General features: G+C 41.3%; 1 protein-coding gene across 1 annotated transcript in view; it reads right to left on the bottom strand.

Moving 5' to 3' along the window:
- ARHGAP42 (Rho GTPase activating protein 42) overlaps positions 1–15,953 on the bottom strand; it is a 248,484-nt gene extending 232,531 nt beyond the window's left edge. The window contains exons 1-2 of the mRNA XM_030887682.2: positions 15,854–15,953; positions 9,555–9,650 (exon numbers count right to left, since the gene is read on the bottom strand). Of these exons, the coding sequence (XP_030743542.1) occupies positions 9,555–9,650; positions 15,854–15,953 (196 nt within the window). The remainder of the gene's footprint in view (positions 1–9,554; positions 9,651–15,853) is intronic.
- Between the last annotated feature and the right edge of the window lie 1,035 nt (positions 15,954–16,988).

Genomic DNA, 16,988 nt, shown 5'->3' with positions numbered 1-16,988 from the left:
CACACACACACACACACACACACACACACACGCACACGCACATACACCTTGCTTTTTGTGACAGATTAAAGGTTCAAACTATATTAAAATAAGAAACTGTGTCTTTCATTAGATTTGCAAGGACCAACTCCACTTCCTGGATGAAAGCTTATCTGTGCTTTCAAGGACAGAAGAAGGGTACAGCTGCCCTGACGTGAATAAGAGAAATAGGTATTTTCTTTCTATAAAAACTCTTCACGTAACTCTGAATCTTTATCAGCAATATCCTAAATCTAACCCTGATGGAGAAATTATGCCAACTCAGCAGAGCCCAAGTCATAAGAAGAGTGTAACGTTCTTCTATTTCTTCTTTCTTTTATTTTTTTCCTGTTTTCAAACTTCCCCCCATCCTGTTTCTTTTCTTTCTTTCACACCTCCTACATCTCTTCATTGCTCCTATATTTGTCCTGGCTTTGTGACCCATTAATCTCTGGGTGGCCACATCTCACCTCCTAAATTCCATTCTTGCAAATACAAGCTCCAGGCCTATTGCCTCTTCCAGGTTCAATTATTTTATGTCAAAATTGAAACTATATGTATATATTTTTAACTCACATTTAGAAAAGTGCTTTCTTGATCCATAAAGAATTTGGTGATGAAGGCAGTCTTGGACTCAACTCTGAACCGGCAAAGGACTCCAGGCTCTACTCCATCACACTTGCTGGTGCCAGAATCAACTTCCTAATGGGCAACTGCCCTCCAAGACTTGAGTGTCTCCTGAAAGTCTAGAAATCAGACTCCAGATGACGTTGCAAAGGAGCCTTCGATTCTCTCCACCCTGTGCTCCAGCTACGAGAATGCCCCTGCGCGTGAGCCTCAACATGGCACACACATCGTGACAATGAAAGCTCAGGTGCGTAATCAGACTGAGTATGCTCAACCAAGGAAATAACGGGAATGGCCCAACACCAGACCAACGAATGGGCAAATAAGGAACTGGAGACCAATATTCGGAATGCTGCAGAAGAAACGGAGCGATCTGAAGTCAACAAGACCCAACAGTATCCACTGCTTTCTTCCTTTCACAACAGAGGGTTTCCAATCAGGAAATGGGTCAAGATTTACGTTGTCACCTAAATTTGATTGTACGTAAATGGAGGATAAAACAATGTTCCTATTTCAGGCAGTGTGTGTGCTGTAGTTCTTCCATCTTATACTTATATGTGCTATAGAAAATTTTAAATAACATCATCTTCACGTTTTTATGACTCCAGAGCACACATCACTACAATTGAGTTAGACTTGATGATACTCTTCCATAACCTATCATCTAACGCCTCTGACAAGAATGCATGCTCCATGAAGGTGGGCGTGCTTTTCCATTTTGCACATCGTCATGGTTTAGCACCCAGCACAGTGTGTGGCAAGGAGCCCTGGTGACATAGTTGCTTACATACTGGGCTGCTAATTGCAAGGTCAGCTATGTGAAACCACCAGCCATCCTTGGGAGAAAGACGAGGAACTCCACGCCTATAAAGAGTTATAGAACCTTTAGGGTCAGTTCTACTTGGTCTTCGAGTCAGAACTGACTCAATGGCATTGAGATACAATGTATGACAAGTCACAGACAATATTGAGTGATCAATACTGATCGAATGTGCAAATAACTCAAAGTCAGAGTTCCACGGCCCAGGAGTGGGTCATCAAAGTCCAAGGTGTGACTACAGAAAACTAGTTTACTGTGAACATTTGACTTCTGTATTTTTCCAGGTCTCTATCCACCCTAAAACACTAACCTTGGGATTTGAAGAAACTGAGCCATATTTATGTTTTAAGTTGACTTTTCTGATCATTTGAAATGTCACTAGCCCTACCACTCTCCACATGCCTACCCTACTGTACATGAAGAAAGCAAGAGAAGTATCCTAAAACCAAAGAAATGCAGCAGCCAGACAGAAAGATACAAACAACTCCTTAACAAGATTACATGAGTACCAGCAAAATGGCCAAGGTGCATTACTATATTGAAAAGCTGTTTGGAAAACTGATGCAGAACTTACCTTTCATTCAAGTAAGGCAGCTAAACACTGCAAAGCAATCAAGACAAATACTGACAAGATAGGATTATTAGGCTGAATTCTGAGAAATGACTTGCCACAACTGACATTTTCCCAATTAAAGAAAGCACAAACTATGCACATAACACCCACAGAGGCCACCACTTATTTTTCTAGTGCTTGATGTCTACCAATATGAGATAAGCATCTTTCTGTAATAAAGAGAAAATTGAAAAATTTAATGTTATCTTTCTGCCAGGCTTCATATATTCCTGCACTCCAGATTCTTGGGGCCACAGCATTTATTTCAGTGTCGACTCATTTGCTGCTGCAACAACGGGCTCCATCCAAGAGAACCTCAGCGGTGAGCCCCGCACAGGGCGGGCAGGGCTTCATTCTGTTCATGGAGTCGCAATCACGTGGAATCAATTTGACGGCACCTATCAGCACAACAATCATTTTGCTGGAAATAGTTTTGAGTTCTTATAAGTCAGTAAGCACAGATAAAGGTGCTCTTTCATTACACCTCTCTGAATCACCCTTAAATGCCCCCATCTTTTTTGTAAATTGTGCTACCCGAAATGGGAGTGATGGGTTGGGCTGCTAACTGCTAGATCAGCAGTTTGAAACCACCAATCGCTCCGAAAGACGAAAATGTGGCTTTCCACTCCCATAACGATTGCAGGTTCAGAACCCACAGGGGTAATTCGACCCTGCCCTCTCTGAGTCAGAATCGACTTGATGGCAGTGAGTTTGGTACTTCTTATTCTAAAAGTTGGTCAAGGTATCAAGAATACCATAGATTGCCAGAAGAATGAACAAATGGGGAGAGTGCATGTTTCCTAGAAGCAAGGACGGCAATACTTCAACTCGCATCATTTGGCCTCATCATTAGGAAGGACTAATCCCTGGAGAAGGGCACAATGCTTGGCAAACTAGAGGGTCATCAAAAAAAGAGAGAGCCTCAATAGTATGGATTGACACAGTGGTTGCAACAACGGGCTCAAAAGACCCAGGAGTGCTTTGTTTTGTTCTGTTATATATAAGGTTGCTATGAGTCAGAGCCAAGTCAGCGGCACCTAACAACAACCATATCCTACAAGAGGAGCGTGAGTACCATCAGTGCACTCCTTGAGGCCAGAAACCGTGACCACCCTACAACCCTAGGCCTAGCACAGTGTTTGTCATCTAACAGGTAGTCAATTCATAATAAAATTTTATCTTTGTTTGTTTAATTTATATACATATCTTTTAATTGAAAAAATATTCAACTTATGTTTATACATATACATTCTTATTTTTATATGTATGGTAATACAATTTACTAATTGTTGCTTATTATATTTGTGTATGTGCTAAGTATATATGTGCAGGGAAGTCAAAGTACTTCCTATGGCTCTTCAATCCATAGTCTTTGTATGCCCCACCAAATGACTGAGTGGGAGCAGACAAATAAGGTACAGAGGACTCTAAAGAAGGGTTTGGTCAGTTCCATCATTTTTCTGGATATTCGTAAGACAATTCGGAAGCAGGAAGAAAGGCACCCCATCACCATCAAGAAAGAAGCCCTAACTGGGGTGCATGTGAGAATCATGCCTGAAGTGGCAGGGACAACACAGGCTGCAGCACCAAGACCATGAGGCAGAGTGGTTGGCTTCCTGGCCCGCTGACCAAGTGAAGCTCAATGCCTTTGGGCAGGAAAGCGACTGGCAAAGTGGAGCGCCCTTTCAGAGTTTATCAGCACTGAAGGAGTTTTGTAGCACTCGCCCAAGCAGAGCAGAGGCTAGGGATTTAGAGGCCAAGGGCTAGAGAGCGGAGGTGACTGCCAGTGTGGCTGAGAAGAGGCAGTGCTGTGGACAAAAGGAGTTTGTTAATGTTTCTGATCATGCCTTCCCTAGTGAACCCCCCTAATTGTGAGTTTAGTAGGTGAGTTCTGCGTGGCCATTGCCGCACAGATTATGGTATCCAGCAGAGTGCCATGGGAGGGATGGTTAGTGTCAGAATTGGTAAGAAGGACATCTGACCTCTGCCTTGTAGTCATCGTCCTTAGGCTGGTATGGAGTTAGATTCTCCTTCCCTTCTGTGTAGCCAGAAGCGGTCCGATGTACCCCTACACCATGTCCTCAGTAAGTGGCGTAATACTTGCCGTGTCTACAATTGTCAGATGTGCACTTCAGAGACACTAACGACATTCATCAAGTTACTCAGCTATCATCATTAACCATTTGTGAATTTTTCCATCAGTGTCCCCTAAGCATCGGATCTTCTTTCCCAACCCTGTAATCACTAATAAACGGTTGTCTCTATACCCTTGCATACTCTATATACTTTATCTAATTGGTATTAGAGCTAGATATTTCTTACATTACGAAAATTTTCAAAATAATTCTGAAATCCATTCCATACATGTTATATGTGTGTGTATAAAAATTGCATGTGTATGATTTGTGTATACATATATGAGCTATTTCCCTCTGACATTAGTTTATTGCCATACTGAAAAGAATCACACTAACAAGCACATACTTTATTTCATGTTTTAACATATAACTTTAAGGCTCTATTTATGTACTTTAAAGTGATTTGTTGCTATAAAAGTTTAATAGGTTTTGCAGGGGGCCTATTCACTCCACAAATATTTATTAAGCCTCTGCTACCAATAAATTAAGCTCTGCTGCTTATATGCTAAAGTACTATGCGGAAGTAGAGATGGGAGTACAATCTAGTTTCTGACCTCAAAGAGCACTAAGACCACCCCTGTCAAATTGGAGGGGTAAAAAGTGCACTGAGCCCTCTGTGAAAGACTGAGGATCTAACCAGAGAGGTCCCTGTGGTTACTTGGATTTCTCTAAAACACAAAAAAACACGTTTTGTTTAACAGAGCACTATCACTACAATAAAAGAGATGTCAGGGCACTAACGTTTACTTGTAAATTCAAAGATAAAGTGTTTTCTTGGCACAAGTCATGATAGGTCTTCCTCACAGCTGTGCATCCATCTGATATGAAAAATAATCTGAGGTTCTGAATTTCAAATTAAAAGTACTTCACATAGGTTCAGTAAAGCAGTGCGACTATGGAGAAGTCTCTCAAAGAGCATGTTTTCTCTAAACAAGGAACCCCACCTGAAATAGGCAATGGTCCCAGCTGTTGCCTTCTGTAATTGTGGGTGGTTCTGTGTGGGTGCAAAAATAAGGGTGGTAAGAAAAAGGAGGGAAAAAGGAAAACAGTAATTCAATTGTCCAACTGAGAGCTATTAAAAAGTAAAATATGCTTCCTCTGCAGAGTTCAAAAGAAAATGTTTTTTGTATAAACAATTCCAACATTTGGGAATGTTTCACTTTAATAGAGGACTTCCTGATTTGTACAACCACATTTAAGTGGGCTGTAATGAGGCTATATAGAACTAATGGATTTTCTTCTTTATTCAGAAAAGGAGAAGGTAATTTGTTTCCTTGAACTTAAAAGAAATCCCAGGTCTCTTTTAGAAGGGCCTGGTTGTGGTTGGTTGGTGTTGTCTTGGTTTATATAGATGTTTTCCTAAGAAATGCCCAACACGTTCTTCACAGCTACCAACAGCTCCTCGGCCACCTTAGCTGCCTCCATCATGGCAAATCCAACCCAAAGTGCCCAGACAGGTTTCAGAGCAGAGCTGTGCTCCATTGGCTCTTCAGTAGCTGATCACTCATAAGTACATGACCAAGCCTTTCTTATGAGGCTCCTCTGAGAAGACTTAAGCCTCAAATATTTTCAGTTAGCAGCCAAGTATATTAACTGTTTAAACCACCTGACAGCCCCACCCACCTAGTTATCAGTTACAGTAGACAACTAGATGGAACAATCTATATGGATAACTAGCCGTAACTTGTAACCACATTTTACAGAAACACTTCCAATAATTTAAAATTTTGACAATTTAATTTTCATAGCTTAAGATGAAAAATAAATAGGTTCTTTTGAAACTGGAATCATTGCTGATGTTGCAGTACATTTCTTAGGTTTGTAAATATACCAGTTATTATTTTTAACCTGAAAGATGTGTTGTCATCCCTCAAAGTGCTTCTATAATATACAAAGAACCTCAAAAATACGCAAAACAAACTGTCATTACTCCCACCCTACACCATATTCTTATCATCATTTGGAAAACAGGATTAAATCATACTTTCTCATGTGACCTCGCAGTTGCATTCTCAATGTGAGTGGATTTATTTGGCAGAGGATTTATGCATTTTTCCCATGGTAATTCTCTAACAAGGAAATAAAAGAAAAATTTTCCAACCACTCCCTCAAAATTTTTCACCTACTAAACGCCCTCAGAGCAAGTAAACATCAAAGAACCCTCCCAGGCTTCTGTCTGCACCAGGGAAGCTAGAGACTGATGTGTGAGTCACTTCACCACCATATCTACCCCTCTGCTGTATATCTGGCTCCAAGAAAGTAAACAAAGAACAAATAGTTGCAAAGCACTGTGCACACTGGGAAGACACAATATACCTTCTAGGGCTTGAACCATCACCCTTTCAGATTTCTCTGGCCTCATTTTGCACCAGAGTAACCAAGAGGCCACTGCGCTTCCCTTCTCCAAGACTAGATGAGCTGCAGGTGACCTTCGATTACTTCCTTTTGTCTGCCCACTGCAGTTCTGGAAGAGTGGGCTGCAGCCTATTGATTCTACCCAACGTAATTTTTCACAAGTGTTTTAGTTGCCCATTTTCAATCTCATTTGATGTTTTGAGCTGTGTAATGCTGTACAAATGATATGCTTACAGATTGACGAAGGGTCACTTGAACCACCGTGCACTGAGGGACTGCTGCTGTGTTTCTTCTTACTACCCTGTTCTGTCCCTAGGAGAAGTCGGTGCAAGAGGAGGCCAGAGAAATCTGAAAGGGTGCTGGGAACGAGCAGGAAGGCAATCTGAAGGTGAGCGAGAGACCCTTTTTCGGTGTGCTTCGAGTGGAGTTGGATGAAAAAATATGTGAACAAAGCAAGGAAAAGTGCTGTTCCTGTCATCAATCTAGTTGCCTAATTTATGGACCCACTGTAGGAGTTGGGAAGATGTTTTTGTCTGTACCTAATTCTAGGAATCTGCCCCTCTCGCCCACCATCCTTTCTCCCCACTTTTTAGGGTGGGCCGCATGGGGCAGTGCCAGTGAGGGATTGTTGGCTTGAAAGAAGTAAAATAGCTAACTCTCCTGGAACCTGGGTGAATGCTGGTGGGCACAGAGCAGTGCAGTTGGTCAGTCTGAAGTGCCAAGCAAAAGCCCCAAGCCGAAGTGCCACGCTTAATGACCTCATTTGGAGGAGCTGAGGAAATAAACAGCTCAGTGGAGGTGAGACACAGACACTCCCCCTGCAAGGCATTCCAGTTGACAAGACACATGGAGCTAAGCTAGGACCTGGGAGCTGGCGAAGCCATGTGGAGACCCCTGCCAGCACTGAGATGCTTCCACTGCCACTGGATCCACACGATTTTCCACCTACGGGCCTCTGATCTATTCACCTTTGGCTTTACCTGTCAGTCTCAGGGGTACCCTTCTCAGATCATTGTCCTTAGTGCAATAACTTGAGATACCGCAAAGATCCTTCCAAATAAGAGTGATGATTCAAATATTTCTACTGTTTCTTTATTATTTATAAAATGTATTCATAGTAGTTTATATTGTATTTCAAGGCTCCGTCAAAGGATAAAAAATGTTGCATGGTGATGACATAGGACCATATCTATATTTTCAGATTAGATGTTACAGAAATAATTTCCATTTATAAATCCTTTTGCTCTAAGTTAAGTGTCCCTAATAAAGTGCAAATATTTAAACCAAATTCCCAGTACAAAGGGGTTAAATTAGTCTACCGCTTAGATATTATTCATCTTCTACTTTCAAACCTTTCACGAACTTCTGTAAGTACTCCAAACATTTCAAGTTAATATCCATTGCCTCTAATAAGCCTTCACCTATTAACCAATTAATACTATTCAAATCTAATCTACAACAGTCACAACAACAATGGTCCTTCAGCAAAAAACGTGGAAAGCATCAACGAGACCAAGGTAGACATATCAAATTTATCACAACCTGTGGAAATTACCTAATTCCTGATGAGAAGGCTAAATAGCTTAGTGCTTAAAAAAATAATTACCTCTGCATGAGTTTAGGCAGGTATTATAAGTAACAAACTGAACAGAAATTATAAGAAATGAAGAGAAAAATGTTTATTCTTCAAAATATGAGAGAAAGGCTCACACTTCATGATTTCAAAGTATACTAGTATACAACTACATTAATTACAACAGTACTGGGGCTAGTATAGCAACAGTAGACTATATACAGACAAAGGGAATAGATTTGAGAGCCCAAAAATAAACTCATACATCTATTGTCAATAGACTTTGACAGACGTGCTAAGTAAGTACACATTTGATAAAGAAAGAAAAGTTTCTTCAATAAATGTTGCTGAGAAAACTGTATTTCTATATTCAGGAAAATGAAACAGGATCCATGACTCACACCACATAGAAAAACAAATTCAAAATGAATTGAAGACCTGTGCAAATGCACAAAGTAAAACCTTAGCGTTCTTAGAAGAACAAACAGGGGCAATGCTCTCAGGCCTAGCTTTCAACTGTGGGTGTCTAATACAGTAACAAAAGCACAAACAGCAAAAGATTACCGTATATATTCGGGTTTTTCAGCACATTTTAAATGCAGTTTTTGTGGTAAAATTAGGTGCCTCCGTTGATATTCAGGTTGACTTATATCCGAGTATATATGATAAATAAATGGTACCTTACAGTAATTAAAATTATTTCTTCATCAAGATATTTTTACCAAAAACATGACAAGACAAGCTATCGACTGGGAGAATACCACATTTGAAAACCATATTTGGTGATCATCTAATCTAACAGAAAGGACAATTCACTCACTCATAAAATGGACAAAGCACTTGAATAGGCATTAAAGAGGCCATTCAAATGTCCAGCAAATGCATCAACAGAGAACCGGCCTCATTAGAGATGCAATCAAAGCCCCAATGAGCCACCATTTCACTGTCCTTCAATGGCTAAGATGACAATAACAAGTGCGGACAAGGATGTGGGGATATTAGAACCATGACCCATTAGTGGTGGCAATGCAAATGCTCCTGTGGAAAACAACATGTCAGTCAAGTCAATTCCAACACATAGCAACCCTACAGAACACGGGAGAACTGCCCCTATGGGTCTCTGAAACGGTAACTCTTTATGGGAGTAGAATGCCACATTTTCTTCCACAAAGCAGCTTCTGGTTTCAAACTGGTGACCTTTGGGTTAGCAGCCCAAATGCATACCACTATGCTACCAGGGCTCCTCACACAGAAGGTAGAAATAATCCTCCAAAGTTTTTCAATGCTAGAGATGACTTTTAATGTTTCTTTTGTTTTGTTTTGAGGTGGCGCCTCTGAGTTCAAAGAAATAAATTTCTGAAATAAACTTTGTAAAGTATTAGTTGAAATACTGAAAAACAATGTACTTACCAATACTAATTTCATCATCTGTTTCAGCATCGCCAATACATTCGAATTGGAAATCTTGAAGTGACTGGGAAAATTTCTGTACTGCCATAGACAGATCTATAATGAAAATTTTAAAAAATCAAATCAAATCAAAAGGTTAAGGTACCATGGAATGTGCAAGGGTTTCTACTTAAATTACTATATAATTTTGATTTTAATATTATATCAACCAGCAGCTTTTAAAATACCAGTGAGACAAATTTAAGCAAATTTTAAAGTACCACTAAATAAATATTTTAGAAATCTCATAAGCTCTGCTCAATTGAGATTAATGCCTTTTTAAAAGGTTTTGTTTGGTTCAGATGCACATTATTTCCTACAGCCTGTATTAAAGAATTAACGTTCACTCACTCTAAATGAAGCATTTGTAAGAAAGTAGCTTTGAAAATACCATTTTGTAATCAGTCTTTTAAAAGCTGCTGAGGTTGAGAGCAAAGACAAACCAAAATGTAAAAAACAAAAGGACCCTTCTATGAGAAAGGGTCACTGCTATTGTTCCAAATAGACCGAGCAGAAGGTAGAGAGTGTGTTTTTAACGAATAAACTACTGCTTTTGACCAGAAGCTGAGAGGTGACCTGAAAGATTGTTCACAAATGTCCTTGTGGTTTATAGCAAACCCAGCCCACTGTCTTCAAGTTAATTCTAACTGATAATAACCATAGCATGCTACTTTTGTGGGTGTGGGTGTGGGTGTGACCGTGTATATAGAACATGGTAGAACTGCCCCTGTGGTTTCAGACTGTAAATATTTTTTTCCTCCAACAGTTGTATTCACATATAATTCACATATCATACAATTCAATAGTTCAATCACATCAAGAAGAGTTGTATAACCATTACCGCAGTTTTAGCACATTTATTCAATCTTGCACTCATTGTTATTAGCTCCCATTTCCCCTGCAACTTCCTCTGCTCTTTAAGCCTGACTTCAAGCTGAACATGGCCCAGTATGATACTGTACATGATGTAATCTGGCCCTCTGAGCTATGGTCTTTGGGACTGGCCCACCACGAGTGGGTGAGGCTATGTACATAAAGTACGTGTGGCCCATCAAAGGGATTGGTCAGCTTGCTACTGATACAAAGATGGTGCTCGGAAGCCTGCCAGGAGGGGAAACATGCAAATAAGGTATATGGTACCTTACTGGTGTGGAGGTGGGTTGCACATGGGTCAGTTTTGCCATCCCGGAAAGCTTAAAGAGAGACATGAAAAGAAGAAGAAGCTATAACAGAAAGCCAGCGGAGTAGCAGTAGCAAGAGTGACAGGCATTCAAGATGGCTGTGGTAGTACGTGTTGACCCAAGGAGCTCAGAGCTGTAACACTTTGCCAAGACACCCCTCAAGCAGAGCCCAGCAGCGGAAGGCAAGAAGAAAATGTCCTAATCAATCACTGTATCCAGAGCTGTTTCTGTTGCTTCTGTAAAGTATAGTTTATGAATTTTGTTAGCCATTGCAGTGAATGACAGACCCCAAGGCAGGCAGCATTGTTCTGCGGGAGGAGGAGACGTTGATATTAGAGATGATGGAGTCGCAGCACAGTTTGGAAAAGTTGGACATTTGGGACATACTTAACCTTCACTCCAACAAACCAGCTTTGTGCAGATTTTAAAAAAATATTCATTGACCCAGAGTCATGCTAAAGTCAGAAATGAATTTTCTTTTAGAATTATTTATTCCTGGGTTGAAAAACCCAGAATAATAAAATCTGTTTAAAAAAAAAAGTTAAAGCATGTCTTTTTTCTTCTTGCAACCTGCAGTTAAGGGCAGATTCTAAAGGTGAAATCTAAGCCCTGCCACTTGCAAAGTATGAGACTTTGTACCAATTCTTTAACTCCTCTGGCCCTTCGATCTCTCATGTGTAAAGGAGAATAAAATGGCATGACCACCTTACAGAGTTGTGTTGGCAATGAAATTAGTTAATATTTGCAAAGGATGTCGAATCATACCTGGCACTTGAAAGTAAACACGGTTTCAAACCTGGGGGAACAAAATTAAATACACCTGACTATGTGGCCTCAGGAAGCGTTTGTCCACCCCATTGGTCAGAGCTACTCTGATCATTTCTGCTGACCCTTCCACAGAAGTTAGTCTGCCCGGGAGAAAATGTCTTTTGCAGGAATTCTTCTGCACATCTCCGTTGACGTTGCCATTAGTCGCCACAATGTCAATCCCAATGTGCGGCAACCCCACGTGGACAGAGTAGAGCTGCCCGCTAGACTTTTCAGGTCTGTGTCCTATTGGAAGCAGGTTGCCAGACCCGTCTTCCCAGGAGTAGCTGACTAGATTTGCACCCTAGTTTTGTGTCACCCAAAGACTCCATCCCCTTTAATGAGCTCTACCAAGGGTTCAAATCTAACCCCTCGCTCATGCTTAATTCGAGCAACAGAAACAAGCGTGCCCTCAGGCTCAGGCATAACCCCCAGGACTTACAAAATCACCTACCCCTACCCTTCCTGAACCCCAAACCTGAGTATCTACCTAAGTAAGCACCCTGCTATGAACAGGTTATCTATACTAATAGATGCTTTTGTATCTTTTTGTCCTCTTAAAAATATATATTGCAGACATTCCTAAAAATGATCCTTTGGGAAAAAAGAATAAATTCTACTCTGAAAGGGGAATGCTGCTGGAATGGTAACACTTATTCTCACTAACTGTATAAGACCTTCAACCTGTATGTTCTGCTTGAGATGTACCTTCAACTGAAAACAGTAGAAAGGTCTGGCAGCTTGAGAATCATGCAGCTTCAGACCTTCAGATAGAACGATGTAGAAAGCCTCTTTAAAAAATTATTCGCTAATGAGAAAAGGCAAACACTGGTCAGAACTAGATGTCAACAATTACTCATGAGACCCAGGAAAACTGCCAATACTTTCTGACGCTCAGTTCTTGTCTATACAATACAGAATCAATCGTTATCTCCAGGTTGCTATGAAGGCTTAATTAATTATTTGCCTAGGACAGAGCAGGTAACTCAATAAGTTACATCAGTGTTGATCATTCCATCCAGCTTACAAAGATGGAAAAGTACCCTGTCCTTTACATAGAAGGGCAAAGAGTACAAATATGCACCAATCTGACCACTCACTACTCCCCCTAATCTGAACTGATAAATGTTCCTTCTTAGCAACCTACCCACATTGGTTAGAATATAAGCAATGGTCTGACTGTGGTAAAGAAATCACAAGACCAGCCCAAATGACATGAGAAGACAAAGAAAGGGAAAGGACTCCCAGGACAATTTTAAGCCAAACTGCACATGGGTGTTTTCCATGAGAATTGGAGAATGCATGTCATTTAGTGTCCCTTTTACTTACATATCAAACCCCAACCAACTGCCAACCAGTCTATTCAGACTCACAGTGAATATATATAATGTATATACACACACACACATATATATACATATATATATGATTTCTGAGGCTGTAAGTCTTTAAGGGAGCAGATAGCCTCAGAGTTGTCCTGCAGACAGACTGATGAGTTTGAATCACAAGGCAATTCAAACATACCAGTCGATCCTTGAGAGAAAGATGAGGCCTTCAGCTCCCACAAAAAATTCAATGCCTAGGAACCCTATAAAAGTCCCTATGTTCCTGTTGTTTGGTGCCGTCGAATCAGTTCCAACCCATAGAAACCCTTTGCACAACAGAACAAACCACGGCCCAGGCCCGCCCCATCCTCATCACTTCTTAAGCTTGAGCCCATGGCTGCAGCTACTGTTGAGGGCCTTCCTCTTCTTTCCTGCCACTCTACGTAATCAAGCATGATGTGCTTCTCCAGGGACCAATGTCTCCTGACAACAAGTCCTACATACATGAGACAAAGTCTCGCCATCCTGGCCCCCAGGGAGCACTCTGGCAGTACTACTTCCAAAGCAGATTTGTTGGTCCATTTGGCAATCCATGGTACTGCAATATTCTTCTCCAGTACCATGATTCAAATGCATCGATTCTTCTTTGGTCCTCCTTCTTCAATGCACAACGTTCACATGCATGTGAGGCGATTGAAAATATCCTGGCTTGGGTCAGGCGCACGTTAGTTCCCCAAACACCCTTGTTCTTCAAAACTACAAAGAGGTCTTGCACAGGAGAGTTCCCCGATGCAATCGTCTTTTGACCTCTTCCATGAACACTGTGGATGCAAGCAGGATGAAACCCTACTTGGAAAGCTCAATCTCTTCTCCCTTTCTCAGGATGTTACCGACTGGTCCAGTTGTGAGGAGTTGGGTCTCCTTTACATCGAGTTGCAATCCATATTGAAGACTGCACTTCTTTTTTTTCATCAGAAAGTGCTCCAAGTTCTCCTCACTTTCAGCCAGCAAGATTGTGTCAATTGCATGTCTCGGGTTGTCAATAAACCTTCCTTCAATCCTGATGCTACATCCTTCTTCATATAATCAAGCTTCTCCCGTAACTTGTTCAGCATACCAATTAACTAAGTATGGTGAGAGGATACAACCCTGACGCACACCTTTCCTGATTTAAAACCATGCAACGTCCCCTTGTTTTGTATGCACAACTGCCTCCTGATCCATGAGCAAGTTGCTGAGCTGGAATCAACAATAGTGGGTCTTGTTGGGGGTTCATTTGTATAAAATAAAGACTTTACATTTAACTTAGGCAAAAAATACTCAAAGTGCAATGACCATCCAGAAGAATAAACAAATCTACCTTGGAAAAAGTAGAGCCAGAATGCTCCTTAGAAGCAAGGAAGTCAAGACTTACTCTTACATACTTTGGACATGTATGTAATCAGGAGAGATCCATCCCTGGAAAAATATATCAAGCTTAGTAAAGAGTCATCAAAAAAGAAAAAGACCCTCAGCAAAATGGATTTCCACAGTCGTAGTAACAATGGGCTGGAGCCTCACAGTTGTGAGGATAACAGAACCAGGCAGTGTTTCTGTGGATCGGTCAATTGGATGAGATCTAACAAGAACGATGCTCATCTAGTTTAGAAGCCGACTGTGTAATTGCTACAGCACAGTTGAGATTGAAGTACCTGATAGATCAGATGCTTAGGAGCCATTTAGCACATATTCCTACTCCTTTCCTCTGCTCAAGGAGCCCTCCTGCTGTAGTGGGCTCCTCTTGAGCTGAACCATGAGACTAGCAGTTTGGAATCACCAACCTCTGAGCGGAAGAAATGTGAAGCTTTTCTTGTCCAGATTTACAGTCTCAGGAACCCATCGGGTACTTTCTACTGTCGTCCTATAGGGTCACAGTATTAGGAGGAATCGACTTCATGGCAATGAGTTGGCTGGTTTTTCCCTCCTCACCAGTACCAAGAGTTCCTATGAAGTTCCCTCAAGCCTAAGATGAACTTGGCAGGAAGCTGTGCCTTGGGGAACTCCTCAGACAAGATCCCATGACAATTTCTTCCTAGAATTTCATTACTACTTATGTCATTGAGCCTGAATTAAAGAAGGATAAGCCACGTTAGACTGTAAGAGAAACATAATTGCAATAATTCTTGTGTTAGTCCAGGTTGACTGGAGATACAAATCCAGAGACACTCATACATATGTGAGAGAACTTAATATCAAGAAGTGATTACGCATCAATAAAGTATCCCAGCCCAGTCCAGATCAAGTCCATAAGTTCACTATTAGTCCATAAGTCTGATATTTGCTCATGAATTCATCACGCCACACATACAATGATGCTGAATGCACAAAGATCACAGGCCGGTGGGTGGAAAGTCCTGTGGGTCCAATGGCAGTGGACACATCTCCAGGGCTCTAGATGCCATCAGGGTGGCAGCATGTGGTTTGTCAACAAGAAGATGAAGCAGAGAGAGTGTCCCACTCTCCAAGGAGGAAGAAAGGAAGTCCCAGATTCCTCAAGAGAAGGTCACACCCACAAGGGTCCACAATGGTCCACAAGCTACCCACTACCCAGTCAATATAACAAAGTGGCTGAGAGTATGAGCTGTACAGGAAAATTATCTGGGTTAGAATCCTGCTACTACTCTTAATTAATAGTGCCATTTGTAGTAGGATAGTGTTTCCTTAAGTAAGTGATACAGCCCACTAAGGCCCGGGGAAGGGAGAGAAGAAGGGGTTATTCTACAAAAGCAGATACTTGCAATTTATCCTAAATTGTGGGATATAGTACAAAAGTATTTGTACTATGTGGGAGCTGCTGAAAAGAGCAGTAGTAGACAAAAAAAAAAAGGAAAAAAATTGGGAACCTGTGAAAGTTCTATAACTTATCTGTACCTCCATAGTCTCATGCATCAAGAGGATCAGAACCCACCTCCAGGGTGATTGTCTGGAGTAAATAGAGCAATATGGATGCAGCACTTCACAGTGGGCCGACACAGAGTAGACGTTGAAGACGCATCGGCTCTTTCCATGTTGAACATCTCCAAAAGAAAGGAAAGGCCATGGTCAGTCCTGATGATGACATTTCAGAGAGCACTGGACCGTCCACAACAGACACCATGTTGGTTGTGTTGCTGCTAAAGTTGTTAAGAATCATCGCGTTCCTTCTGATTCATAACAACCCCATGAACCAGAGAACAAAGCAGTGCATAGTCCCGTGTTTTCCACACAACCACTGCTATGTTTGAGACTATTGTTTCAGCTCCAGGGTCAATCTAATTCCTTGAGGATCTTCCTCTTTTTCACTGACCCTCTACTTTACTGAACACGATGACCTTTCCCAAGGATTGGTCCTCCTGATGGCATCTTCAAAGACAGGAAAATTCTGGTTGAACTTTGATCAAGATAGATTTGCTTGCTCTTCTGGCAGTCTATGGTATATTCCATATACGTCGCAAACACCATCATTCAAATGTGTTTCATCGGTGCTATACTGTGCCCTGTGACCAGAAACTTCTGTGAGAGGATGGCCCATTCTCTACAAATGGGTTTTGGGTCTCTGCTCAGGTCCCTGGTTCACAACAACATGTTTTTTGTTTGTTTGGGGTTTTCTGATGCCTGTACCCTGATCCTGTTGACACCTCATAATGCCACAGGGGGATGTGTTTCTTCTACTTGGGCTTGTTGCTCTCTGCTGGATGGACAATTGTTTAACTTCACACCTTTAAGACCCCAGACGCGATATCTTTTGATGGCCAGGTACCATCTGCTTTCTTCACCACATTTGCTTGTGCACCCATTTTGTCTTCAGTGATCATGCTGGAAGGGTGAGCATCACCGAATGCCAGGTTGTCAGAAAAAAGTGTTCTTGCATTGAGGGAGAGCTTGAGCAGATGCCCAAAGTCCATCCACTTCCTCAATGTATCGCTATATAAATAGATGTATCTATGCCAATACCTCTATTTTTATGAATTAATATATTTACATAAGGCCACACCCATGTTTGTACCTCTATCCATAGCTTTGCTTCCTTGATCTTTCCTCTGTTTCCTTTACCTTCTCCTTTC

Source organism: Echinops telfairi, unplaced genomic scaffold, assembly GCF_000313985.2.
Source record: "Echinops telfairi isolate 266 unplaced genomic scaffold, ASM31398v2 ScPeMD7_7421;HRSCAF=8459, whole genome shotgun sequence".
NCBI lineage: Eukaryota > Metazoa > Chordata > Mammalia > Afrosoricida > Tenrecidae > Echinops > Echinops telfairi.
Note: the sequence above shows the minus strand (reverse complement) of the source record. Positions and strands in the feature narration are given on the sequence as shown.